The sequence below is a fragment of the Aspergillus versicolor genome (assembly GCF_001890125.1).
Source record: "Aspergillus versicolor CBS 583.65 unplaced genomic scaffold ASPVEscaffold_11, whole genome shotgun sequence".
Classification (NCBI taxonomy): Eukaryota; Fungi; Ascomycota; class Eurotiomycetes; order Eurotiales; family Aspergillaceae; genus Aspergillus; species Aspergillus versicolor.
Window position 1 is genome coordinate 860780 of NW_024467534.1, and position 25723 is coordinate 886502.

A 25723-nucleotide genomic window follows, 5' to 3' on the forward strand; every position below is an offset into this window, starting at 1 on the left:
ATCTGATATGTGTCATGGCGGAAATGCACGGCGCTGATCGTTGAGATGGTCCTATGATCTTCTCATGCAGCAGAGGACGCAGATATCTCGGCCCCGATAGCCAGTAGAGACTCTGGCTCTACCCCGCGTTCGCCAGTGGATATCGATCAAATAGCCCAAAGATGCCGATTCCAAGGGAACCGAGTATCCGCCTCGGAATGAGGAAATGGGTGGGGTGTACGCTTATCAGTTGGAGATTTGGAGTCTGTCGCAGCATGAACGCGTCGAGTTTCCTGTTTGAAGAGAATGAATGTTGTGTGGTTTACTGCGCTGATGTCATTTAGAGCAACAGCAAACTACCAGCATTGGAATCTTGGAATATTTTCTATTGGACTGTAAAACAAAAGGGAAGTCTTGGAGTATATCTTGATTCATCTTGGGCCGTCTGCTCGGAATCGTTCCGCGAGCCAAGTACTGGGAGGTCAGAGCGTCTGCAATGGGCTGGACCATCAGCCAGACTGGCGGCGATGGAAAGATGCTTACAGTGGGGAACATATAGAGCTAGAAAAGGGGAGTAGAAGAGGCGAACGGAAGAGAAAGAGAAAGACCCGACGATGCGCAACTCATCCTCCTCCTAGAATCATTTCTTTTCCTCCGTCCACCCATATCCTCAGAAATATTCCCCTCTATTCACAACACGCCAGCTCTTTGCACAAAGGGCTGCATTTGGACTGGCATTGGTCAGTGTATTTCGGGGGCGAGTCCGGTTCATTTTCACCCTCCTGCTGGTGCGTCAGACCCCCCGTGTTTGCGGGAGTCGCGGTCTCGGGCTGGACAGTTACAGAATGGATTCCGTAGGCGTGGAAGCATTGCTTTATTACGCTAGCAAGGCTTGAAAATTCAGACACCGAGTGGTCTGATATAGCAACATGCACCGATGCGAGAATCTTATGCTGGCTGAGACGCCAGATATGCAGCTCATGGACGGCGAGGATGCCAGGAACCTAAGAGATGGTTTAGAGACTTAAGATTATGCAGAATCGGTTCGTCTTACCTTCTCGAGGTCGTGCTTCACATCTGCGTGGTCAAGTCCACTCGGGGCGCTTTCAAGCAATATCAGACCGGATTGTCGCACTAGCACCATCAATTCTGCATATCCGCGCCATTGAATACAAACGGCTTACCGAGGGGAATAGAAGACAGCATGATCATAGCAGCAATGCCCAGGCTGGTGGCAGGATCAGCGTAGAATCTTGCCTCATATTGAGTCAGCCATATAACCAATGCTGCAATCATTACTCCTAGGTTGTTGGCTGCATCACCGAGAACATGGAGCAAAACACCCATCATGCCCAGGTCGTGTCCTCCGTGTGCGGGTGCTTCTTTATGCGCCAAATGCCGGTGACCAAGGTGCTACAGCGAATTTCAGCTAAGGAACAGTTTCAAGACCTTTGAACAAACTCGAACCTTGGCTTCATTGTCAATCTCATGTTGCTTCTCAAGATCAATTTGTTCTTGAGACTTTACTCCCAATTCTGAGTCATGGCGATGGTCATGATGACTATGATGCTCATGTCCGCCATGGTGGTGATGCTCTGGATAGTGGTCAAAAACATGAACGCCTGGGGTGACAAGGCAAGTTACCATGCAGAAAAGTGGCACATATTATATTCAATCCCAGCCCAACTGACCCAATGATAAACATGAGCTTGGGATTTTCAACATCTGACTCAGGTGAGTAAGTAAACCCATGCTAGACTTGGCTAACGCACGATGCATTGTCACGAAGCGTTCAATTGACTGGAGGAAGATGCTGATTCCCAGTGCAAACAATAGACTGCCATTAAAGAACGCTCCCAAGACTTGCGCTCGTTGCCATCCAAAAGAAAGCTCCTGAGGCGAACTACTGGATTCTGAGACCTGGTAGCTATTGTTGGTATTGTTTTCATCAACTTGATCATCTTTCAATAAGTGGGAACTAACCTTGATTGCGGTAAAGGCAACAATAAACCCAACTAGATCATTCAACTAATGATGTTAGCATGATGGGCTCTGCTATTTGGTCCTCACGTACATAGTGGAAGGCGTCTGCCACCAAAGCCAGGGAATGGGTGTAAAAGCCAACTATTGCAGATTCAGCGAGATCCTAGGGATGCGAGATTCACCCTTCATGGGAAAATGAGAATACATACCTGCGATCTCGGTGAAAAAGAAGGCAGCAGATATTGTGATGGCCGCTGCCAGCCGGTGCGACCGCGATATCTGGAGCTTCATTGCCCTGAGTTGTGCAGAAGAGCTATGAAGCAAACAGACAAGCTCTAGGTGACCGAAACCATTTTGACCCAGAAAAGAACCGTATTGCTTTTCCAAGCTCACCGTGGGCTGTCGTGTAACGGGGAATGCGGAATGGAAGCCAAAGGGGATATTGGAATTCGCAGACGCGAAGCCGCCAGGGTCAGTTCTCAAACCAGGATAATCAGAGCCCCATCTTGCTTATTTGCTGGTCACGGTGCTCTCAGTTTCCTCTCCGTCTGGTGACGTTGCTCGTATATTGCCTGCAATATGTGGTCTATGGTTGCAGAGCTGCCGATGATTCTTCTGATGCTGAACTAGGTATGTTCCTTTTTTGACAACACTTCAACCCGTCTATGTAATAGGTATACCGTGCAGGAGTTCAATTCAATCTTTCAGTTTGTTATTGGAAATTTCCTCCTGGTTGACTAGATTACTAAATTCGAGCTTATAGACCACCGTTTTCCTGGATCGTATACCGCTTGCTCGCCTGAGGCCTTCAATGAACTATCCACTTAACATGCCTCAGTAAACCTTGCCAACATTGTACATTCCACTTCTCCCCTTTCTTCCAAGTAACTACGTCCTCACTCTTACCAAGAGCTACAAAGCGGGTATACTCGGCATCGTTTCCTTCATATAGCCCCTTCGCGATGAGACCGTGGCTGCCAAGGGCTAAAGGTGATGTTGGTTTGTATGCCAGGGTTTTGGATATCCACAGACAAAATCCATAGCAGTGTAGTACGGTAGGTATATATAGTTCTATCGATGTAAATGTTATATACAAGCCAAACCAAACATAGAAAATCTAAACAGGCTGTGCCATTCCATGCAGACAAACCCCAACCGGGGCACGTCACCTCGTCTTTATCGCAAGATTCTAAAAGAGATGGGGAAAATAACGCGGTGCCAGGGTAGAGGAAACAGACAGGGTAAAAAGTTTACATGTTGTCCTCACTCCACCGACTCCTCGCCTTCAAATAAGCGTCATGTTCTTCCTTCCCCTTGGCAGCATCCAATCCTACACCCAACAGACCCCTCTCAACCCACTCCTTGCTCCCCATTTCAGAAAGACGGGATAGAGCACGCGCGAAGGCAAAGCGTTCTTCGTCACCGCTGAAGATTGAGGATGTTTTGAGTGCCTTCATGGATAGGCCGAGGTCGTCCATCATCATGCGCATGGAGTCGGAGAGATCGGCGTGTTCGCCGTTGTCGTCGAGAGAGGTTTTGACTTCCGATTCGGAAATGAAGAGCGTTGTTAGCGGGGTTTCTGTCGTAAGGACGAGTTTGGCCTGGTTTATAGATGTTAGCTTCGAGGAAACCTATAAATACTGGGCAGTGGATATGGAACGTACCCTGCTTTCGTAGACGGCGTCGATGAATGTGATGAACCGTCTAGCGAGATCGCGCTGGTGCAGCGTCATGGACGGCACATCCGTGATGATGAATGCTTCGTAGTTTCGGACGAGTTCGAGGTAGTCTGCGGCGCCTGTAGCAGATCCAATGAGTTGCTGAAAGCTGAACTTTGCAGCCCTGCCACTGGCGAGAGGAACTTGGATCTTGCGGCCCCAAACTTCTTGCGTGGTCGGGTGCGGAGGGTCGTTAATCGGGTCGCCGAGAAAGTCGAACCATTTCTGAGCGTGCTGCTCGGCTTCCGGACCGAGAGGGTTGTGGTAGACGCCAGATGGCGGACGGGGAATTTTCCGGTAGTCGGTGGGAGAGTTAAGGTTGATTACATTGAGCACGGTTTTCAGGAGGGTGATACACGGGATGAAGGATTCGCGCTGGATGCCGTTCAGGTAGAGGTCATCTGGATGTCGGTTCGAGGTCGTAATGAGGACAACGCCGTGTGACATAAGCAGCTCAAGGAGCCTGAGACAAGTATGAGTAAACTAAATGGTTGAAAGGGAAATAAATCAGACATACCTCCGTAGAATCATAGCATCAGCTACATCCGTACACTGGAACTCATCGAAGCACAGCACGCTCGACTTTTCTGCAATAGCAGCCGCAACCAGTGGCAAGGCATCAAAGTCGTTCCCAAACTGCATCTTCACCACATGCATCCGCTTATGTACATCCTGCATGAAGTTATGGAAATGAATCCGCGACTTCGACGAGATATTCGGTGGCAGCGTCTCGTAAAACAAATCCATGAGCATCGTCTTCCCACATCCAACATCCCCATACATATAAAGGCCCTTAGGCAGGTCCTCGGAAATCGATGATTCCGACTTCGCAGGCGCCTTTGAGAATAACGAGCCGAAAAACGACTTCTTCGGCGCTTGATCCAACGACTCTATACTTGGGCGCACCACCGCAGGAGCTTCATACGACCGGAGCCGTTCGTATAAATCTTGCAGTTGCTCGATTATCTCTACACATTCCACAGTATTAGCACTATCCCGCGGCCCGTTGAGTCGCATAGCCAGCCTACTTACGTCTCTGATAGGGATCGTCTCGAAGCCTCCCCGCCTGGACCCTCGTATTATACTCTGCCAACGGACCACCAGTCTCGCCAGCCGGAGCCTTCACAGCCGCACCATCATCCGCAACAGTTGCTGCCCATCGTCTCGTGCCCTGGTTCACCGAGTACACGCCCGCATTCGACCGGCTACATCTGCGCGGAATCCCGGGGTTGGTTCTGGAGCGGTAGAAAAGCCCACCGTGTAGAGTCCTCCGATAATCCGAAATATAGGTCGGCCTAGTTGTACGCAGGGCCACAGGGTATACCGGCACTCGCCGTCTCAGAAGCGCGCTGGCGACATGGTCCGCGCAAAGCCTGGCGGAGGAGCCACTCATTGACATCTAGATTCGCAGTCGCAACAATGATCGAGGATTGCGCTGTTATAAATTCATGCAGATGTATCGTCTAGGGGGATAGTGAGTAAAGCCAAGCCGGCTCGTAGGCGAACTGCAGACTTTATCAATGTTTGCGCTTGGTGTATTTTCTTTCTTTCCACCTGCCCGGCCGGATTTCCGTGATTGTCGGCGGACGAAACGCGGGGACGGAAGGGAGAGCGATTAGCGCGGCTACTCTTCCACGGGGCGGGGTTATAGTAATGGACAGGGATATATAGGCAATATGCAAGTGAATTAACAAACAATGCCCGATTGCAGTAAAAGACGCATTCACCGTCAGCGTTTTGGCAAATCCAGAGGCGAAAAAGAACCGCATCGTTGCCGAGGGAGGCAGTCATGTGACTCGGGAGGCGGCACCCAGTTTTAGTTCCGACGCGGACTACGGAGTACAGAAAATGGGCGTCGCCTGGTCCCATGGTTCCTGCTTCAGGGACAGACAATTTGGGTTATTTACTTCTGTTAAGATTTATTGGAGATAAAAGTTAACTCTGTATATGCAGGCTAAATTTTTATGTACACACGACAAATATGAGAAAAGGGTATGAGAGCAAAAAAAGTAAAGAAAACAAGAACGGGAAACCAATGTACATGATCGCATCAACATTTCAGACGTCTCAATCTTGACATCCTCAACCTCGTGAATAAACAAACGCATTCGTGAGGCTGGTGACCAAAGAACATCCCTGAACGCCGCGACATCCTAAATACCCAAACATAAGAGAAATAGTCGGGCTGAAGTATGAGTAGACACAAAAGAAATGGCAGCGAGAGATGGAACAACAAGGGCTGTAAGGGAGGGTAGACACAAAGGTAAACAGAAAAGGATCTCTATCGTAAGCAGGTTCTATGCAAGTCCGACATAAAGGGTGAGTTTAGAATTTCGTTGGATAGCGGTATCGAGATCGCTGTCGCTGATGAGGTCGACGTATGTGCCAGAAGGCTCGTCCTTGTATTGTACAACGATTTCCTCATTGATCTTCAAGCGATCCTTGAGTTTTTCTTTAAGCTGCTGGGAATTGATATCGCTGGGAACTCGAATGGCAATCAGGTCATCCTGGAAGAAGACCTTGACTTTCAGCGCTCCGCTGCCGGACGTTGTGGACACTTGTGTGAGCGAGCTCTGCTGTCGGATCATTGGAGGTGGGTTTCCGTTGAGATGGGAGTTAGACGGCTGGGATCGCTGGTGCTGGTGCTGGTGCGAGTGTGAGCTGCGCTCAGAAGGTCCGCCCGTTTGTGTTTGCGACGACTGTCTAGATGCACTAGGAGAGATCTCATGACCAGACTGTTGCGAGCCACCTGAGAACCTTGCATCTTCGCCAAAAGCACTAGGGTCGATCTCAAAGTCGCCCTGGCGAGGAGCGAACAGCTGACGAACAAGAGGGCACCGGGTGATGTGAGGAGGCATGGACAGAAGCTTCTTGATGTATTCATCCAGATTATGACGACGGCCATCGGAGATCGCATCGGTGACGTGGGCGACAGGGCCAGGCATAAATGGCAAAGTTCGAGGTTTGCCGCGATTGCCCGCTTCCTCCTCGAATTGGGTCAATAGAGAGATTTGGAAATCGTAAAAATCGTGATAGTATCGGGACAGTTCCCAGCAACGACCATCTTCCATTTTGACTTCGATAATGTACCAATATTTATCGTTGTCGAAACAATAGCGAGGGATTGACGCAGCAACGGGTGCGACGAGAGGTTGGATGAGACTCTGGGATGGTTGGTGTTGATGGACCGACTGTTGAGCGAGAGATGCCTTGCTGGCGTTTCGATTGTGGAAGCCCTACAAAATGTGTGTTAAATTTTGCAACGAGCGCGATAAGGAATGGGGACTCACTTGGCCGTTCTGGCTCATATGGCTCATAGGGTCGACGCTCTGTCGCACTGACATTCTCTCCATGCCAGATTGAACGGATTGCATCGAGCCAGGCGCTTCGATTTTTCCTAGAGTGATGCTGCTGTTCTTGTACTCCGCAGTCATTTTCTTCCACTCTTCCACCTTAGGAACACCAGCGCGCCGGACGGCTTCAAGCGGATCAGTGACTGCCTGCCCACTTTGCATATCGCGAAGCTCAACAAAAGATACAGGAATAAGACCCGGGCCACCGAGGCGACCGATGGGTTTTGCGACGAACCATTCGGGATTTGACTGGGCGATAACGATGATAGCCTCTCCCGACCTGGCGTCTAGCTCATCTGGGCGTTCTGCCTGGAAGTCGTACTGGACGATACCATAGACCATGGCACCGCCTCCGCCAGCTTTGCTCATCATTGATATCCTGGGAAATGCGGGGTGCGACTGATAAGATTTTGAGCTGCCTGAGCCAAATTCAGAGCCTGAAGAAGTAGCCCGGTCGGCGAAACCGGAATCGTGAGGTTCTTTCTTCTTCCCAAGGTCGACGGATCCGCTGCTGTCTCGTTGGGTCTTGCCGACGACTTCAAAGAAGGATACTGGGACCAACCCCCTGGCGGTAGGGATAAGGGGATTGCACGCCTCGTACCAATCCGAGTCGTCCTCCCTGCTAATAACGTGGAAGAAATCTCCCTTGCTGAAACGCAATTCCTGGATGTTCCCTGGTTCGGGCTGGTAATCGTAGAGCGCCTTGATGACCTGTACGCGTTCGGACGAAGATTGATTAATATAAGCCGAGGAAAGGAGGGGGTCGGTAAACAATGGGATGGGCCAAAAGAAGGTGGGAATAAAGAGGGACGAAAAGTAAATGCAGAGACATATAAAAAGTAACAGAAGGGATGGAGAAGGGAAAGGAAAGGCAAAGGTTAAAGCGCACGCACCTTCTTTGGAGGCAGAATGGCGACGGCGGATTTGGGCGTAATGGACAGATGGTGGTGGTGGTGGGGTTTGGGATCCTTCTCCCCTTTCAGCGAGCGCCGGAGAGCCTAAAATTTGCGGTGTTAGTCGCCTAATCAAAGCACAGGAAGGATCAAGGCGGTGATTCTCTGCAATTTGTCGAATACTGTCGAACCCGACAATAAGAACGACAATAAAATCATGCCAATCGCAATATCGACCTAGATTAAACGTACCTTCATTATCTTCGGAGTTAGATTAGATGCACGCAGGAGATTCGAGACTCAAGCGATTGCGACGATGGAATCGGGAAATCAGGACTCGACAGGTCACCAACACCATTCAATTATACCCCCGATGTAAGCCACCGACAGATGATAAAGGAGAGACGAGCGCCGGAGGCGTCGAAAGACGCAACAAAGAGAATGTAATCGTCAAAGAGACAGAATAAACCTGAAAGAGCGAGAGTGAGGGTTGGTTGAAAGAGCGTCTGGCTGAGTTGAGCGAGAGGATGTAGGAGGATCGGGAGAGGGAGAGCGTCGATAACGGTTGTAATAATAATAAGATCCCTGCCTGTTCCCTTGCCAGAAGCTCAGGCAAATCGCCGTCCGATAATTTTTATGTTCCAGAATTGTTCGCTCCCGTGCGTTGAGTTACCACGGACGGAGATCAAACAGAACACTGGTCCGGAGGGCTCCCCCGCCTCTCTCGATTGAACTCAAGTGTGGATGAACCAGAGAACCAGGCGGATCCTCTTCCCACAGAAAGATATGGAATGCTGCGCAAAACGCCAGGGATATCGGTGGCTGAGGAACCAGAGAGGCACCAAAAGGGGTCGTGGGGTTGGGAGTTGAGATTGAAGTATTTGCTAGTCTGGCGCTTCAAAAAGGTGGCGGAGATCCCAGTCGGCTGGGACAGGCTGATCTCGACGGACAGGTCAGCCAACAGGCAAGGAAGATGCGTCGAAAATGCAGGAGAAGCGTGTCCAGCTTACTGCGACCGGCTCTTTCTCTTACGTCGACTTGGGCCGCGGGGGGACGAAGCAGCTCGAGTATGGCGTTAGTTTGTATGGAGTCGGGCTGATGACGGTGGGTTTACACAGCCAATGAAGATATCACAACGTTCACAGAAGAGCAGTGGGCAGAGACTAGAATCCTAAATTATATGGCATTCTAGCGAATATACTACAACCTACAAAGTACTCCAGCCACTATGCCGCTAAATTTAAAGCAAAGTACACTGTATTATTCCACCCGGCCCTGCTTCCCCGCTGCATCTCAGGCTTACCCACTCTGCTTCACGGCAGTGGGCACTGGAACCCTGAAGACTCCAAAGTAATGTATCCTGGAAGCTTGACCTCATCCCTGCCGTCTCTGTCTCTCCAGCCTTCTTGTGACTCAGTTCTGACCAAGACGGTTAGACAGCACTTCCCTTCGCTGGTTCCGTAACAGGCCAAGGATGAATTGCCACCAGATCCTCAGTTTGTATCTTGCCGCACCTTAACAAAAAAAGGAAGAGGAGATCAGGTGACCTTGCCATGGCAGTGGCAGTGACACTGACAGAACCTCAACCAGCTTCTTTCAGCCCAACCACACTCTCCAGGTTCCATACCTCCTTTCCACCACCCGCCTGTAAGCCTGATGAAAGCCCTTTATTCCCTTCCTGCCCCGTTCTCAACCAAACAAAGCGCTTGCTAACAAAGGGTCAATCTCGCTTGGCTGGCGGCAATCTTTGGCTCTTTCGCGTGCGTTAACGTCTGACGTCTACCTCGCCTCCAGCCATGGTTACCCTTCCCATCGGGGTCTTCGGTTCCATTCTTTCGTCCTTCTTCTGCCCCCCCCCGCTTCCGCCTCTTCGATTGAACCGAAATTTTGGTCGATTCAACGGTCGTGAACTTTATCCCTAGCAGCTCGTTTCCGGGTTCGGTAAGTGGCTACCTAACGGCTCAAAGTTAAGTTCCAGGTTGGCTGGGTGGTGCTACAGATCCGGCGAAGTTCGTACTTGGGAGGAACCGTTAAGAGTATAGATACCCCATACTCACAAAGTGTAAATGGACGTGTCCTTTATCCGACACCGGCGTTTCAAAGAATTATCCGGACCCGCTATGTTCGAGAACGTGGCGGCGGGTCTGTCTTGTCCACTTTTGATCCATACAATATCTCGAGATACGTAACGGCTACTATCTGCTTTACTAGTGCGATATGGGCACGGTGAATACGACGCGTCCATGGCCTCGTCCACAGTCTACACGTCGAATTGACGTGCTGGGGTTTAAGGGGTCCAGTAGAGACGACTCCAAGGTTAAATATTCATTTTTGTATTTCATTGGCTGTGTACAATCGGCCGAAATATGCTCATCCATCCACTCCCAAACTCCAACGTACCGCAGAATAAAGATGTAGAAGGTACTGAGGCTTTTGCAACTGACGGGGTATACTGTCTCAGGGGCCAAGCGAAATGCGGGCACCCGAGAATGAATTCAAACAGAGCGAGAAAAGAAGCAAAGAAGTGAAAAGAAATGAGGTCAAAACAGCGAGGAAGGTGGGGAGGAGAATCGATGCGTGCGGGAGGTATTATCAAGGTGAGTTGTGGGCGTAGTTAATGGAGAAAATCGAGAAATGGCACTTATATCTGACCCTTGATATCAATCACGCGATGGGCGTTGGCTTTCGCCGTCTCAAAATATTGAGCCGTTCTGACTCCTGTAAGCAGTCTGACGGCTCCATCTTGTTCCAATAGCATGTCCTCCGCGCTATGGTCCAGGATGAAGCGCGCACTCTGCTCATCGGACTCGAAGCCTAGCTCTTCAGTGATGAAGCGGATGTTTACGTCTGGCTTGTATCTAGAGTCACAGTCAGCAGGCGTCTTAAGTAACATGGAAACAACCACTCACGCTTTACAAATGGCGGAAAGAGCAGATAGTCGCTCACGATCAACAAACATATCCATCAAGTAAGCTCCCATATTCGGCGTATCAAGATAAAGTTGGAAAAACCGGTGGTAATTTCCAAGGGCCAGCGCAGACCGAACATCCAATGCATGCTTGACAGCACCACTCTGCTTGTCTGCTGGGGTTAGATCGGCTAGCGCATCGTTCATGGCCGTCCAGTTGCGCGTGTGGATGAAGTAGAGAATGCGATATGCCTTGAATTCGGTCGGGTGACCTCCCAGCTGCTGCGTGTACAGAGCTCGCAGCTGTGTCTGACACTGATTATACTCACCAAGGTCTCCCTTCTCTAAAGCAATACGAGCGTGGATCTCATAGACACTGACGGTAAACTCGTTCCTGATATGCTGCACGGTCAAGTCCTGGCGTAACGATTTGAACTGGTCACAAATATAGGTATAGTTGTTGTCCTTTTTCCACTTCTTCTTTAGAAGATCCAGGGTCTTCACAAGTACAGATAGGGGCCGGACTGTATCTGGATTCGGTGCCGAAGTCAAACGGAAATAACGCTTCTCCAGGTCCTGACATCTTCCAACCACGGGGCCAGATGGGGCGGGCGTTGGAGAAGCGCCTCGTGACGATGGCGACGATCCATATCCTCCTCTGGGGTCCTCAAAACGTCTCTTCCGCATCTCCAGATTAGCTTTGGACTTACTACTTGAGTTTTTGAAATCTAGTCGTTGCCGTTTGTCTGTTGGGGAATAAGTGATTCTATCTTCAAAAGCATTTGATCTGTTAGTTTGCCTCCACGGCGGGTAGGCGTTTGAATCCGCTTGGTACTCAGCCGACTTCCTTTTCCTAGACAAGTCGTCGGCACCAGGTATATCTCGCTTGTATGTTGGAGCAGTAGCGTATGGCGATCCCCATGTTGAGGCCTCGGGATTGGCCAATATCCTGGTTTTATCATTCTGCACCATGATCTGGGGCAATGGTAGGGTTTCCCAATCAATCTTGCCGAGCGTGTCGGTCTCTGCTGCGTTCGTTATGACCGATTTTAACTTTGTCTCCATCTCCTCCCTAGTGACCCCCGGAATTTGCTGATCAGGAGCGAAACTCCGTTGTACATACGTGCGGACAGGATCCGGCCAATCTACTCGCTTGCGGTCGGCTGCGTCTGCTGCGGTCGTTGCTGGCTGAGATGAAACAGGGGCAGTGGAACTCGAGGCTGGTTTGGTAAGGCTACGGCGTGCTTGAACCGGTATATATGCCGGAGTAGCTTTAAAATATGGTTAGCAAAAAGCCCAGAATAAGTAGAGGTGGGGGAACAAATACTCACCATGGTTTGGAAAGACAGCGGTGGTAACGGTTGCTGACGCACTGGCGCGCCAGGGCGGTATGCCGGAGCTCATTTTGGCTTTGGACTAAGCAAAATACCAGAAATGAAATAAAAAAAGGGAAAGCAAAAAGAGACGGGAAAGGGTGGTGAGAAAAGAAAGAAGAGGGGCGTTGGTGAGATCAAGATGGGCCGAAGCGTGAACTGGACAGGATGAACTACAGATGCCTGGCCGAGAGAGATAGTCCCAGGAACAGGATTTACACTCCAAAACGTATTGAAAAGTCTAAGAGAGAATAGAAAGAGGTAGAAAGGTGGAATACAGACAGCGGTGATGATGCCGAAGCCGAGGGCGGGGAGTGTGAAGTGATCAATAGGGTTGAAGTTAGTGAACTGAGTGAGATCTCGCTTCCGGGCCTTCACTTTCGGTGGCGGAGTTATTTTCGTGCTGCATGAGTGGTTGCACTAACTTGCCGTACTCATAAGTCACATGACTATATTCACATAATCTTTTCTTCACCAATCACATCAATAATATTTACGACCTTACTCGAGAGAGTGCATGCTACAAAAAGGCCGACAAAAGAGAGGGAAAATAAAAGGTTGAGCAAAAAACATACAACAGCTGGGATTCGCATGTGGTCACCCACCATACTACTAACCAGCCGGCGTGTGGCTTAAGTACGGCTGAGCGGACGGGAAGCCCTGTTTTCCACACCCTATGGTCGTATGTACTAGTCTTAGTTGGAAAAAGATCGATGTTGGAGGCCGTCTGTAGTAGCTTATCACTTTAGGTTGATATATGTACATAAAAACATTTATTTATTATCATCGCAGTCCCGTCCATCAATAATCAGTCATATCATCACAATATTCCCATTTGACATAGAATAGCAAGAGGCATTGGGGAATCAGGGTCACATCACAAGGAAATACATAAAGGAAAAAAGGCAGAGGGGTAAGGAAGAATCACTTCTTCCAAAACATGGCTTTGTGCATCGCCCTCGAAAATGCCCATTTGGTTTCGTTGATCTTGTCAGTCACGTTCAAGCCTTTGCTTCCGTAGGACATATTCGATTTTGTCCCACCACCAACTGAGCTTGCGGCCGCACTGGCATTGGCGCTGGCGATATTTCCGGCTTCAAACTTGGCTTTGCCCTCAACAATCTTCTGGACTAGATACAAGACAGCGTACGTTGTTGATCCGATGGCGCGAATAATCGCTAGGGCTGCTACAGCCCACAGGACGATAGCGAGGTAGACATTGGTACCACCCGAGCCGACGCCATAAACTTCGGACACGGCCATAGCAAGAACCACGTTGGCCACCATCCACACGGAAACCATGTATGTACGCACTGCGCGGTAGTAGTCTTCCTGCTGTTGACTTTCGGAAATCCCGGGGTCGGGGACCTCCAGGCGGTCTCGAAGATTGCGGAGCGCAGCATCGTAACCGCTGTCAATATCGAGTTGCTCTGAAGGCATCTCAACCTCCACGATGGAGCCATTAATGATACGGGCCGTACCCAGGTCGGTGTTGAGCGAGTTGTCTCCTTTGGTACCCCAGGTCACGTCGTGGGTGTTACAAAACGCATAGCACTGTAGTGTGCAGATGTAGCTGGGCAGCAGAGCGAAATACTGTGCCGATGAAGTGAACATATGCCAGGGGTCAAGGTACATGAACGACGTGAAAAAGTAGAGTCCGACGGTGGAGAGCAGAGAAATAACAATGTTCACGAAAAGTGTGTCGCTGACCGTAAGTGGCACATCATGTCCCGTTTTGGCCATGAGTTCAAGCACAACCAAGTAAAGTGTACAGAAAGCCGTGTAAATCATGACTATACTGTACACAATCATACTGGAAAGGTATAACTTTTTGGCGCTGCAAACTGGTTAGAATGTTCCAAGGCTCCGATATGAAAAGGAAACTTACCCTTGAGGTCGATTACCCATAGAGAAAATAAACTGGAGACACATAACCAAAACACAGGCATATCTGAGTACGACAAAGATATATTTGCCCATATTGTGGCCGAATGGATCCATCTTCTTATCCGTAAGCGAACCTGCAATGAAGAAAAATGCAAGGTAAAAGTTTGCCTATGATTGTCAGTTCAAACTCCTCGTCTCAGAAGAAAGAAGGGCATCGTACTAGACCAAAGTAAGTGAAAATTAGTTGAAGCAGCTGGTATACCGATTCAATCTGCAGCAGAACCTTGCGCGCAATAGAATGGTCGGTTTTCCACAACTGTTTAACGTTAACAATTGAGTAAACAGCCGCGAAGAAGGCACCGTTCAGCCATCGACGACGTTGGGAGATGAATTCGGGAATGGAGTCTAAGCTATCGTTAGCAAATTTCCATAGGATGCCACAAGTTAGGTACATACCGGGAACGTCAGTCTCTCCAACGGCGCTCTTCACGAATCTCAGGACCCATCTTTCTTCCCTCTTAGCTACCAACTCCCAGCAGAGGATACGGTCCTCTGCCAGGTACATATTGGCTGTGAATACATCTGCATCTTTACCATGCAGTGTTTCTCCCTTGAAATACTGATTCAAAGGACCGTTGCCTTCAGCGTCATTTTGCAAGGCAAAGAATCGGTATGCACTGAGCGCACCCGGCAACACGGTAATATAACCAAACACTGATTCTAAGGGCTTGTCCAGAATGTTGGACATCTTGTATTCAAAATTTTGGCTTGCCACTAGGGGATTCAAGAGACCGAGCATATTTTTGCCCTTGCTTGCCTTGATTTCACCAGCTGCACCAGCGACGTTGGAGTCTTGATCAAAGGCCTTCCACAAGTGGTACAGAGCCGTAGGTTCTGGCCTTGTACCAACATCGAGTAGGATGCAAATGTTAGGTTGTAAGGCGCGACCGAAAGCGTTGAAGAACCAACGATGTGAGTTCAGCTTTTTCTGATTATGTTCCTTCAAGCAGAAAACCACCTGGACAGGTACGATTCCTTTCTCGGCTCCCTTAAATTTGAGGTCGGAATCGAGCGATACTTGAGTGGTGTATTCATAAACGTGGGCGTTGACTTGTTTCTGGTTGACAATGTTCTTCGCAATACCCTCTTGATAGACACCCAGAGCCGCTAGAGCATTCAGTGTCCGCGGATGCACCTTTTTGCGTCCGTCTGCAATAATACAGACCACAATCTTCTTCCACCCGTCTTTACCCCAAGTACGAGACTTGGACCGAGAACAGAAGTGGCTGATATTTCGCATGATACCATGCATGGTCCGCGTAAAATGAATTTCGTCTTCGTTGTACATGGTGACACAGATGAATAATTCAGTCTCACGCATCGTCCTTCCAATCTGCTGGCGCAACGTATAGCCCCTTTGCGTGAAATCGTCCGGGTCACAGGTTACAGCAGTGTACCGCATGTGTGTAAATTCTCGGTCATCTCGGCGCGGCAAAAAGCTATGCAAGATTGTAGGAATCTTACACTCCAAGATCAGCTCACCGTTGATCAGCTGGACCTCTTTCTTCGACACCTGTGCATCACGGACACCTCGGCGTCCCTGCTTCTCTGGAGCTGGTCCGTAGTGCAGGTTGGGGTCAACCATGGAATTAGTTTCATCGTCATCGTATTCTTCTAGGTCAACCTTTTCAAGATCTCTCTCATCCGTAATGATGGTTGACCCGCTGGTGAATGATTGAACACTACCTCGGCCTCCATGGCGAGAATTTATCGTCCGTCCTCCACCGCCAAATGGGTCGTCGTCTTCGTCATCACCAATATCAATTTTCGTATCCCGCGCGCCTGCTCCTGGCTTCGAAAATAAGGGAGCCGGTGGGAGGGGTCGCCTAGGGCTCCCACCATATCTCGAACTAGGGGTTCCAGGCCGGGGACTACCATTCAGGTCTGCGCGTTCGTATTGTGAGCCAGCCACGGATGGAGGTCTAACCCAGTCTGGCCCACGGGTAGGGGACCAGGGCCGTGTAGGTGAGGCAGGGCGAGAGGAAAAGTGCATCTCGTCTGCAACCGATGCGCTGGGCGGAGGGATAGTGGGCGCATTTCGTAGGCTTGAAGCAGGGCGTGTAATCGTTTCTTCGCGGTCAAATTCATAGGAGTACCGACCCGCATATCTGCTTTCCGTCCTGCGGTAGCGGTTACCGTTAGCTTTTGTTACTCGCGGACAAGACATTTTCGCATCAATATGTCTCTGAAGGAAAGGTCAAGAGCGACAAGCAACAAAATTCAATACATAACCCCACAGGATAGATACGTGTGTTGACAGCCGGGACAAGGGATGGCAACCGGAACATGGAGCCAAAATACCAGATTGAATCATCGGCATGCCACGCTGGTCTGGGTGGCGGATTGACTGGGATAATTGGGAGAACTCACTGATTATCATCACTGAACGGATCTCCATATCGATAAGTTGAAGCAGCACCCAAGTCCGCGCTCACATCAGATTCAATCTGAGAGTAACCAGTCGATTCGACCTGAGAGCTGGTTGGGAGCAGCCGCATCGTCGGACCGCTGTTACGCATCGGAGATTCATCGTTATCCGACAGATAGGACCCTCCATAGCTATAAGCCGGAGGATCCTCGTCCTGGCCGTAAGGTATACGAGGCTGGCTCATAGTGATTGCTTCGTAGACGGACTAATTTGTCATGCTCTTTGATGTTGAAACAGACGTCTACTGTCGTTTCATCAGGTTAGAATTCCGCCTCTGCATTCTTCGGGACATAGAAAGAATGTGTCTTACAGTGGGGGGAGCAGGGCAACTCCCAGGAGTCGTCGAGTGAATAGCGAGCTATTCGGGATAATCGTCAAGAATCGAGGTCTCGAAGTACTGAAGAGTGCAAATACCAGTCGTCAAACCAAGTATATTGACCTTGGACTGGGCAAGGTGCTGCTTATAAACAAAGGCGACAATCAACGAGACCAGGTACCAGACCAACAGGCGACAGGGAAAGTTTGAAGGGCGCAAGGCACAGATGAGCTTTTCTCCGGTCTTTAATGTTTTCTTTCCTTGCTGACGGCGCTTCGAGCGATCGCACGCTCAATCGCCATGGAGCTGCGTGGAGGCGCGGTCGCCAGGGCAACAGGAGTTTGAGGGAGCTGGGCGGGGCAACGCTTGGACTTTTCCGGTGCCTTGCATGTTCTTCATTTTTCGCCCAGCTGTCTGGCCAGTAGTCGCTCGTGGTGTGTCTCACAGCTGTTTTTTTTTTTTTTTTTCTTTGTCAATCTCGATCTGCGCTCGTGGTTGTGTGTTCGTATGGTGTTCATGAAGGGAGAGGGAGAATCCCAAGGGGAACTGGAGTTGAACCTTCGCCCGGTCGGGTCTCGTGCACCAACACCACTTCCTGATCAAACAGGGGACGTATTACATTTGAGAGCGAAGATTATTGCATTCAGAAAAGCCTTATAAATAAACCTACAATCCATCCGAGCGATCTGTGGACGCCGTGGACCCGCGAGCCTTAAAAAGTCAGACCCATGGACCTGGGGCGATCCTCCACAGTGAACCACTGCAGACAACAACAGTAAATGGTATCCAATAGAGAGCAAGAGCATAGCATCATCGCCAATCCGTATCCTAATTCTACCATCCTAGAAGTTTTTTCTTCTCTTCAATAGCCTCGCCATATCCATATCCGTCTCATCAAGCGCAAACGGAACCGATCATTGCGATATTCAAGCAGCCGCAGCAGGTTCACGCGGCTCCGGTAGCAATGGCGCCCTCTCAGGATCGCCCTGGCTCGCTTCTGGCTCCCCAGCACTCCTGAAGAAAATGTCCCGGTTGGTAGACTTGACAAATGTCAAGTAGATCGAGTCGAGCAGGAAAACCGCGAAAATAACCCACGCAAAGATCCATTGTCTGGGAAAGCTGGCCTTTTTATCGGTTTGAGCGATGGCCACACCTGTGATTCGGATGTAAATTAGCAATCAACCACCAATATACAGGGGGTTACGTGGAGAACTTACCGAAGAGCAGCAGACTCAGACTGTATCCGACCAGTTCATCTACCGGCACGATGATGTGAGTGGCACCTATAACGAAGATGATCCAGATGAAAACGTTAGCGGCGATCTCAGCAGCTGGAGTGTGACTCCAAACTGCCGCGGCTCCGTTCCAGAAGAGCGCGATCAAAGTCCAGGCGTATGGGCCTGCAATGACCGCTAGATGCGACAGCGGCGGTAGGGAGCGGATCCTCCAGAAGGCGACGTGCTGGTGGATGAAGTGGGCGATCAGAATAACCTCGGCTGGCCAGAAATGGTTTCTGGTCCAGAGGAGAATCCACGCGAAGACGAAGAGGTTGTTTAGAATGAAATGCGACGCCGCGTTGGCTGCAACAGTGACAATCGCTGCATCCTTGGAAAAGAGTTGGATCAGGTATCCAATCTGGGAGAGGAGCAGAAGGATCCTGCAAAGGTGTTACCGATATGCGCTAGCGAAGAGGGAGTCTATAGAGCATAATCGTACCAGTAAATTGCTAGCACGACAATGTTAACACTGAACGCAGTCGATCGCTGCTCAAACTGAGACCAGAGGGTCCAGCTGTTTGACACATCGGCAGGCTTATGGATGGAATAGAAGATCCCAAAAACGATTACTAGAGCCCACGAGAGAGGTGCGAGAACCCGATACGAATTCAGCGAAGCCGGGCTGTGCCCCTCGCGCCTAGCAAAAGGATTGTAAGCATTGTCTGAGGGGTAAGCAGTTGTTAGTAGGTAGGCCTATACTAAGCCACGGACTATATAAAGCCTGCGGGGCCAGGAGGGTGCAACACACACGAACTCATGGTGGTACTTGAATAGCCTCAGTGAAGACGAAAAAACACCAAGAAAAAAGAAACGAGAAGGGTTCATATGATACAGGGTGCATGAACACTCTTATAATGTGAGATGACGACAATTTAGCAAGAATCGTGCCTCCCACCATCCCCGCACGCAACACAGTTGTCTCCTGACAACATATCTTCCCCCTCACTGGCTCAAATATGATCCGCCATGCGTTTCTAGGTTAGCCACTGTCTGAAATTCAGTCTTGCTTGTCAAAGCGACCAACAACTGGAATCCTTCAGCCAAACATAGTCTGTTCTGCTCGTTCTGCGCTGTCGATCCGTGCACTGCCTTGTCTGTGCCTCACCCTCCATCAGTAGTACGGTGTTGACTACGGAGATGGATACAACAGCCGTTTGACGGCCGTGTCCCGTTTTAGTTACTGGGAAATAGTGGGCAAATGAGTATATTGCGGGGCAATGATTGTAGCTAGCAAGAAGCTACTGTAAAAAATATGCAACCAACTCAAAAGATGCTAGTAAACACCTGACTCCGGAGCCCATAGTACCGAAATGTTTTGTCGCCAATCTGCACGGCGAGATCATCTTTACTCAGGTAGGAAACAGAGGAAACCGAGCGTAAGCTGAAAGGTAAAAGACGCCCCCAGCAAAAAGACGGAAGATCATGAAAATAGCAAGGTATGAATCCGCACCAGGCTGCTGACCCGTTGCGCCTTTCACTGCATCTGTTCCACAGCTTTCACGAGGCTGCCGTGGATGGACTTTGGCGCAATTATCATCCCCTCGCACCCCTCTAGGGTCCTTCCCAAGCTGCAATCAACAGGGTTTCCTTTTAAGTCGCTTACCTGGCAGCCTAGCTCCGTGGCTATTAGCATACCTCCCACGTGATCCCATACTTTTGAGCGATACGAAGCTTTCCGTGGAATCTTGATGAGCACGTTACAACCCCCAACGGCGATGGCAATATACCGCAGTTGTGCAGACCATAGATCCGTCCTGGGCGGCCACGGGGCTCCAAGCCTCTCCGCAAGCTCCCCATGCAGCTCATAGTTCGAGGACGTCGCAGCCTTGCAATCCACAAACTGAATATCTTGGAACTCTGTGATTTGCGATTTCGGTTCAAGCCTCGTGGCTGGAAGAAGTGAACCAGTCCCCAACTGTCTCAGCCACGCACCCTGCCCATCAACTGCGAAGATCAAGACTCCATGCCCTGCCCGGTCCGCGAGGTCCTCATGGACAGACCCAGACTCCAAATTGAGATTCGGACACCCCGTAACACCAAGCTTCTGCTTCCCATCCTCCACAAGGCCCAAGCAAACAGCGTACTGCTGACCCCGCATAAAGGTCGCCGTCCCGTCAACGGGATCGAGAACCCATGTCCGGCCTCGCGGCTTGCAGTTGCCCAGCGCACCAAGATCAATCAGGCGAAGCATCTCATCCTTCGAGCTAGGCGCAGTGAGTAGCCTTTCACTTTCCTCGTCCTCAAGACGAGTAGACGAAACTAGATCCCAGGTCCGTTCAAGCAAATCCGGCTGCGCACGGAGGGTTTTTGAGTCTTCCTCGCCGACAATTTCATCATCCGGGAACGCATTATGGATCGCGGCAATAATTAGACTTTGCGCCCCGAAATCAGCGATTGTGACCGGGGTGTCGTCGCTCTTGTCGAGGGACCCTTTGTCGACGGCTGCTATAAGCTTCTTTGTCAAGAGCGCGGCTCTCTGTACCGCTAAGCAAGCAATTTGCAGCTCCTTTGAGTAGGGGCCGTTGCCATCCATTTTAATTAAGCGGTGAATGAGATAGAGAATAATTGAGGATTATGAAGAGGTTTTCATTCCCGACTGCCCGCTGGCAGGATACTGCAGCGCCAAGCCCGCCGGTGGCAGTGGATCTCAGGATGCTCTCTCTCACCTTTCATTGGCTGTGCTCTGTCTCCTCTGGACTGTCGCCTTTTGATCGATGCCCTAAAACACGAAGACTCACTGAGCATAAGATCTGGGCATAGATTGACCTAACTGTCCTAGTGAGTAAAATATAGCAGGATTCTTTATTCATTCATCATCTGTATCTTGGGGACAATGATCTTTGCTGAAGAAATTATAACTCCAAAGGCACATAACTCAGTAAACTTGGAACCATGTTACAATGGCCTTTAATATCCGTAGCTACATGCTGCTTTGTGACATAGGTAGGAGTGTGCAAAATATAAAACATAACCAATGAGCCATAATAGTTTCCAAGTCCGTTCAATTATAAAACAAGAAAAAAAAAAAAAAAAAAAAAAACTCGACTTCTTTCCTANCCCCAAACACAACCCCGTCAGTTTGCCTTGAGCAAATATTGATCCAGCTTACAACGTGTCTCATTTATATTTCCCCTATAAAGATACCGCTTTTAAGGAAATTTTGTCTTTTCACTTCGATGGGGCGGCCAGTCTTGGGACCAATGAGCTTACTCGCGCGAAGCTCGTCAGCTGGCTAACTGCCCGATTTGCCCGTTCCTTTTTTCATTACAGGTATGCAGGGGCACCAAGCCCATTTGAGGGAATTTGGGATGAATGGAGATATTTCCAGGTAGTGCTTTTTCAAAAGGAACAAATCTACGACAACCCCGACTATTACTAGTACCGCCCTAGGCTCCAAATCCATAATCAATATATGAGATCTCCTTTTCGCCGAGGAAGGTCTTTACTGAGTCTAGCCCATCGCGATGACTTTATGGACTAATAGAATGCCTACTATATTTCTATTGATACCTACCGAGATGCACCGTTCGGATAGCGATGTATAGAAATTAGCGCTGTGTAGTATGGCCCACGACTTGTTTAATTCATGCGTGGCAACTCCAAATCAATTTTACCATAATAAGCCTAAGGCACATCCCATAAATATCAGTCAAAGGGTATATTACGTTGAAAGCACTACGAGTTTATGGAGCATTGAGAATATAAACGTGAAGCGGCCTTGAAAAGCATTTCATTGCATTATTCCCATTTCATAGCTAATACGACCAGGCCTCGTTAATAATACTATAAGCATTAAGTCATAAAGAGAGATCCGAGGTGATACCGAGCTCAGAGGTCGGCGAGAGCGAGCTCATAGGCAAATCCAAGAGTGAGCTTTGCGTGCTCCAGCATGTGGTCAAAGCTCAGATATTTGATCTTATCGTCGGTGGTGTGAATGTGCTTGTTGCTGTTCTCCATCTTGGACTCTGTGGCCATGGCTGATGGGTATCCGTACTTGCTTGCTGAGGTCTGATCAGAGCAGGCATAGCCGCATCGGGTATCGGCAAAGCCAATACGACAGTACTAGAAGAAGTCGATCAGCGAAAGACTAGAATAAATTGATTAGTCTGCACTTACGGCATTAATGGTGGCCTTGAGGAAGGTCGTGAGCTCGGGATCAACATAGTCAGTCATCACCCCAATGGCTTCATCCAAGCCAGCATCAAGGGAGCCTTTAGTATACCCGGTCATATCTTGCTGGAGCATGGCTTTAACATCCACTTTGTCCTGTTTGTGCTTGGAGAACACAGCTTGGGAACCAAGCATTCCACCCTCTTCTGCTGAGTACCAGTGGAATTCGATTGTGTTTGGCGCTTTTCCCTGTGAAATGACTTCTGATTTCAACAGACCACGCAAGGCCTCAAGGATTGTAACAGTCCCACTTCCATCGTCATCAGCGCCTGGGGCAGCTAGAAGAGACGGAAGGAACAAGTTTATGCTGTCCTGGTGTGCACCCAGGACAACAGTTTTGTTCGATACACCGGGAATGCGGGCAATGATACTGAACTGACCCCAAGGGTGTGCGAACTTCTCGACAGACGCACCCGACGCATCAGCTCCTGAATCATGGACCACTTTCTGCACCTGCTTGTACAGCCATGTGGCGGACTCAACACCATCCGACGATTTGTAGTATCTCGTGTGGAAAGAGGTGAATTTCTCAAGGTCCTTCTGCATGTTTTCCTTGGATAAGCCATCAATGAGCCCATTAACCTTGTCTATGTGCTCCATCTCCTTCGGATAATTGATATAGGCACCGGCATCTAGCGTTGGGTACAATCCATAGTTTCGGTCTTCTGAGATATCAATGAAGTTCACGCCGTCCTAGAAGCGGTTAGCAGCAGCAAAGACCCAGGAAGGTCCGGAGAGGCATACGAGTTTCAAGGCCCACTTTTCTTCCTCCGTTACCCATCTTGTTTGATAGGGAGCGAGCTCAATTAGGTATTTTTCTTGCTCATGGTGAATATGAGGGTTCTCTATCACATCTTGCTGCGGGATGGCGTAGGCCCAGGCACCAGTGGAAGCGGTAGCGCCCAGGGCGAGCGCGGTTGAGATCTTCATGGCCGAGAAGATTAAGATGATTAAGGACGATTGCTCGTTAATAATAGCGAGAAGGATGGATTGTAAAAATATAGAGCGGGGACACGGGAGTCAATTAAACAGCTCGGAGAGGCCTGGAAGGGCATTCAAATGACAGCTGCTGACTGAGGGGTGTCCTGTGCTGCAGGCAAGTGTCGCAGGCTGAGGAAGGAGGTCTTCGTTAATCGGACAACTCCTCAAGACAAGCAATCAGGCCAAGATATGTTCCAAAAGGTATGGTAGCCCCGTCCAATGCCGACGGCGGATGACTATTATATAAGGTAGAGACAATATGGAAAGAAAGGCAGACTCATTTGCGTCAGAGTCTCAGATGGGTTGGGGGCCTGGCCGGCGGACTTAGATAAGTAAGCTGCCTCGCTGCCCAGTTGGGTTAGATCCCCGCCTGGGCAGCCTGCTCTGCCACACGCGACCCCCTGATAGCCTCCTCTGATACGACAGACTCAGCCTCGCCTCCACTTTCAGGGCGCTACCTGATGACTCCATGACTCTGCCGTCGACGGAGCTCAAGCTACGAAAACAAAGGAGAAACGCCAGGAACCAAGAGTTTATTTTTGGCATTTCAAGCAGCCGCCCCTTGAGCCCTGACCCTTGGCTTTTGAGTCTTGACGTTGAGAACGGCGAGGCTGCGACTTCCCCGCACAGCTGCGCAGATCTCTCCAACCCGACCCGAAGTCCCATACGGTGGATGACTGGACAGACTTGGGGAGTGTCAATCGACAAGCCCCACCGAATCGCACCCCGAGCTCAACCGCTACTCAGGTATCAATCGTCATGTTGACAGCCATTTTTGATCACACCCTGGAGGGCCATTGCCTGAGTCGCCGACATGGTACTTTCGCATTCAATAATAAACGAGCATGGCCGGGGAGTTTATATATAGTTGAGATGATCGCGAGAGATCATCATATAACAACTTGGTCTCTTACATGGGTTAGATAAAAATGTTATTGAACGCTGCAAAAATCTAAACCGTGGACCTGCCGACCTGTACTCCAACCTGAATGTGTACGTCATTTGTAGGTGGCCTATAATGCGAGAGTTAGACCTTGAGAGTTCGTTCCTAGCTCAGAAGCGCCATGCTTGACAACAGAGTAGAATGTCGCTTCCAACAATAAAGGTCTATGCCATACCTAAATCTTACTATAAAAACGATGGACATGTTAATGACGCTTGTAACCTATTCTTCAGTCTCCAGGACCGCGATGGCCATGGATAGATTTTGGGAAAATTGGAGGGCTGAGTCAGCCTCCGCATTTGCCAGCGGCTTCCAGCAGCATCTGTCTCTCGTTTCTAATCAATCTCACCATCTTTTTCGTTTGCGGTTAAATATAGAGGAGGTAGGTGTTTTACCTCCTTCTCTTCTCTCTCTTTTTCTTCTTTCCCGCCCTTATCACCGGTCTTCCTTTCACAACCATGTCTCCAATTTCCATGACCAAAGGCAATGGCGGCTCACAATCTGAGTCGTTCACTCAAATGGCCGACAAAGACCTTGAGTCCATAGGCCGCCATTGTCAGTACGAATACTGCAACCAGCTCGACTTCCTGCCCTTCCGCTGCGAGTCATGCCGTGGGACATACTGTCTTGACCACCGTACCGAAACCGCCCACCGCTGCCCGCAAGAAGGTGAATGGGCGCGCCGCCGAAACGGAACCCAACAATCCGCCAACAGCACGCCAACACAAAAGCCCACCATCTACAACTCCGACCAGTGTGCGCACGTGTCATGCAAAACCTTGATCAATACATTCAAGGACCCTGGTGTTCGCTGTCCGGAATGCTCGAGAGAATACTGTCTTAAACACCGCCTAAAGGAGGAACATGATTGCGCCAAGATTGCCCCGCGACTAGGCAGCGGCGCAGCTGGGGCCCCGAATGAGACGATCCGGTCGATGTTCGCGCGTGTCCGCTCATGGGGAAAGGATAGGAGCCAGGCTGCTGCTACTGCCGCCGCTGCCGTGAAACCGAAGCCGAAGCCCAATAGTCCTGCTGCGCGGGCTGTCCAAGTCAACGCCCTCAAGAAAGCTGCCAAGGGTGATCCAAGTGTTCCTGCTGACAAGCGAGTGTACCTACATGTTGTAGGAACTTCAGAGACGCAGGGAGTGGACCCACCAAATGGTGACTTTTGGTTTGACTCACGGTGGAAGGTAGGCAGGGTGTTGGATGATGCGGCGAAGCGCTTGGGGGTTGAGAATGTGAATAATCGGGCTGGGGAGGAGGCACGTTTACGACTGTTCCATGTTGATAGTGGAGACTTTTTGGAGTTTTCGGATGCGCTCGGAGCTGGGAAAGTGAAATCGGGCGATACTATCGTTTTATTGAGGGGTGCTGGAGTGATGTTGGGGAAGTGATTTTTTTTTTCTTATTTCCCCCATTTTTGGGTCATTTCAGCTCTTGATATCCTTGGCATT

At 49.8% G+C, this 25723-nt stretch overlaps 8 protein-coding genes across 8 annotated transcripts; 1 reads left to right on the forward strand and 7 right to left on the reverse strand.

Annotated features, from left to right (window-relative positions):
- Nucleotides 1–665: 665 nt before the first annotated feature.
- Nucleotides 666–2253, reverse strand: ASPVEDRAFT_56352 (putative di-, tri-valent inorganic cation transporter; the record flags this gene model as incomplete). Its single annotated transcript, XM_040815198.1, has 8 exons — nt 666–983; nt 1034–1113; nt 1164–1392; nt 1447–1548; nt 1750–1899; nt 1963–2007; nt 2054–2103; nt 2172–2253. 8 exons carry the CDS (start codon nt 2251–2253, stop codon nt 666–668), a joined length of 1056 nt encoding a protein of 351 aa, XP_040672579.1.
- A 731-nt stretch (nt 2254–2984) lies between these two features.
- On the reverse strand, nt 2985–5408 carry ASPVEDRAFT_46174 (AFG1 family ATPase). Its single transcript, XM_040813491.1, has 4 exons — nt 4713–5408; nt 4198–4648; nt 3627–4143; nt 2985–3563 (listed from the first exon to the last, which is right to left on the reverse strand). Exons 1-4 carry the CDS (start codon nt 5077–5079, stop codon nt 3213–3215), a joined length of 1686 nt encoding a protein of 561 aa, XP_040672580.1. The 5' UTR covers nt 5080–5408; the 3' UTR covers nt 2985–3212.
- Nucleotides 5409–5882: 474 nt separating this feature from the next.
- ASPVEDRAFT_338190 (phosphatidylinositol-3-phosphate-binding protein BEM1) lies at nt 5883–8450 on the reverse strand. The gene is made up of 4 exons (XM_040810786.1): nt 8179–8450; nt 7927–8031; nt 6971–7744; nt 5883–6916 (listed from the first exon to the last, which is right to left on the reverse strand). Exons 1-4 carry the CDS (start codon nt 8182–8184, stop codon nt 5978–5980), a joined length of 1824 nt encoding a protein of 607 aa, XP_040672581.1. The 5' UTR covers nt 8185–8450; the 3' UTR covers nt 5883–5977.
- A 1623-nt stretch (nt 8451–10073) lies between these two features.
- On the reverse strand, nt 10074–12571 carry ASPVEDRAFT_46178 (SAC3/GANP domain protein). Its single transcript, XM_040813492.1, has 3 exons — nt 12166–12571; nt 10836–12105; nt 10074–10784 (listed from the first exon to the last, which is right to left on the reverse strand). Exons 1-3 carry the CDS (start codon nt 12236–12238, stop codon nt 10568–10570), a joined length of 1560 nt encoding a protein of 519 aa, XP_040672582.1. The 5' UTR covers nt 12239–12571; the 3' UTR covers nt 10074–10567.
- A 560-nt stretch (nt 12572–13131) lies between these two features.
- chsB (chitin synthase class II) lies at nt 13132–16321 on the reverse strand (the record flags this gene model as incomplete). The annotated part of the gene is made up of 4 exons (XM_040807679.1): nt 13132–14044; nt 14096–14262; nt 14315–14499; nt 14551–16321. 4 exons carry the CDS (start codon nt 16319–16321, stop codon nt 13132–13134), a joined length of 3036 nt encoding a protein of 1011 aa, XP_040672583.1.
- A 1074-nt stretch (nt 16322–17395) lies between these two features.
- ASPVEDRAFT_75847 (DUF1774 domain-containing protein) lies at nt 17396–18999 on the reverse strand. The gene is made up of 4 exons (XM_040816318.1): nt 18924–18999; nt 18615–18837; nt 18116–18555; nt 17396–18051 (listed from the first exon to the last, which is right to left on the reverse strand). Exons 1-4 carry the CDS (start codon nt 18931–18933, stop codon nt 17825–17827), a joined length of 900 nt encoding a protein of 299 aa, XP_040672584.1. The 5' UTR covers nt 18934–18999; the 3' UTR covers nt 17396–17824.
- A 650-nt stretch (nt 19000–19649) lies between these two features.
- ASPVEDRAFT_56356 (uncharacterized protein) lies at nt 19650–23275 on the reverse strand (the record flags this gene model as incomplete). Its single annotated transcript, XM_040815199.1, has 5 exons — nt 19650–20681; nt 20947–20950; nt 22140–22237; nt 22292–23038; nt 23090–23275. 5 exons carry the CDS (start codon nt 23273–23275, stop codon nt 19650–19652), a joined length of 2067 nt encoding a protein of 688 aa, XP_040672585.1.
- Nucleotides 23276–24727: 1452 nt separating this feature from the next.
- On the forward strand, nt 24728–25663 carry ASPVEDRAFT_140149 (AN1-type zinc finger protein; the record flags this gene model as incomplete). Its single annotated transcript, XM_040807632.1, has 1 exon — nt 24728–25663. The coding sequence occupies one exon, from the start codon at nt 24728–24730 to the stop codon at nt 25661–25663; it is 936 nt and encodes a 311-aa protein (XP_040672586.1).
- Between the last annotated feature and the right edge of the window lie 60 nt (nt 25664–25723).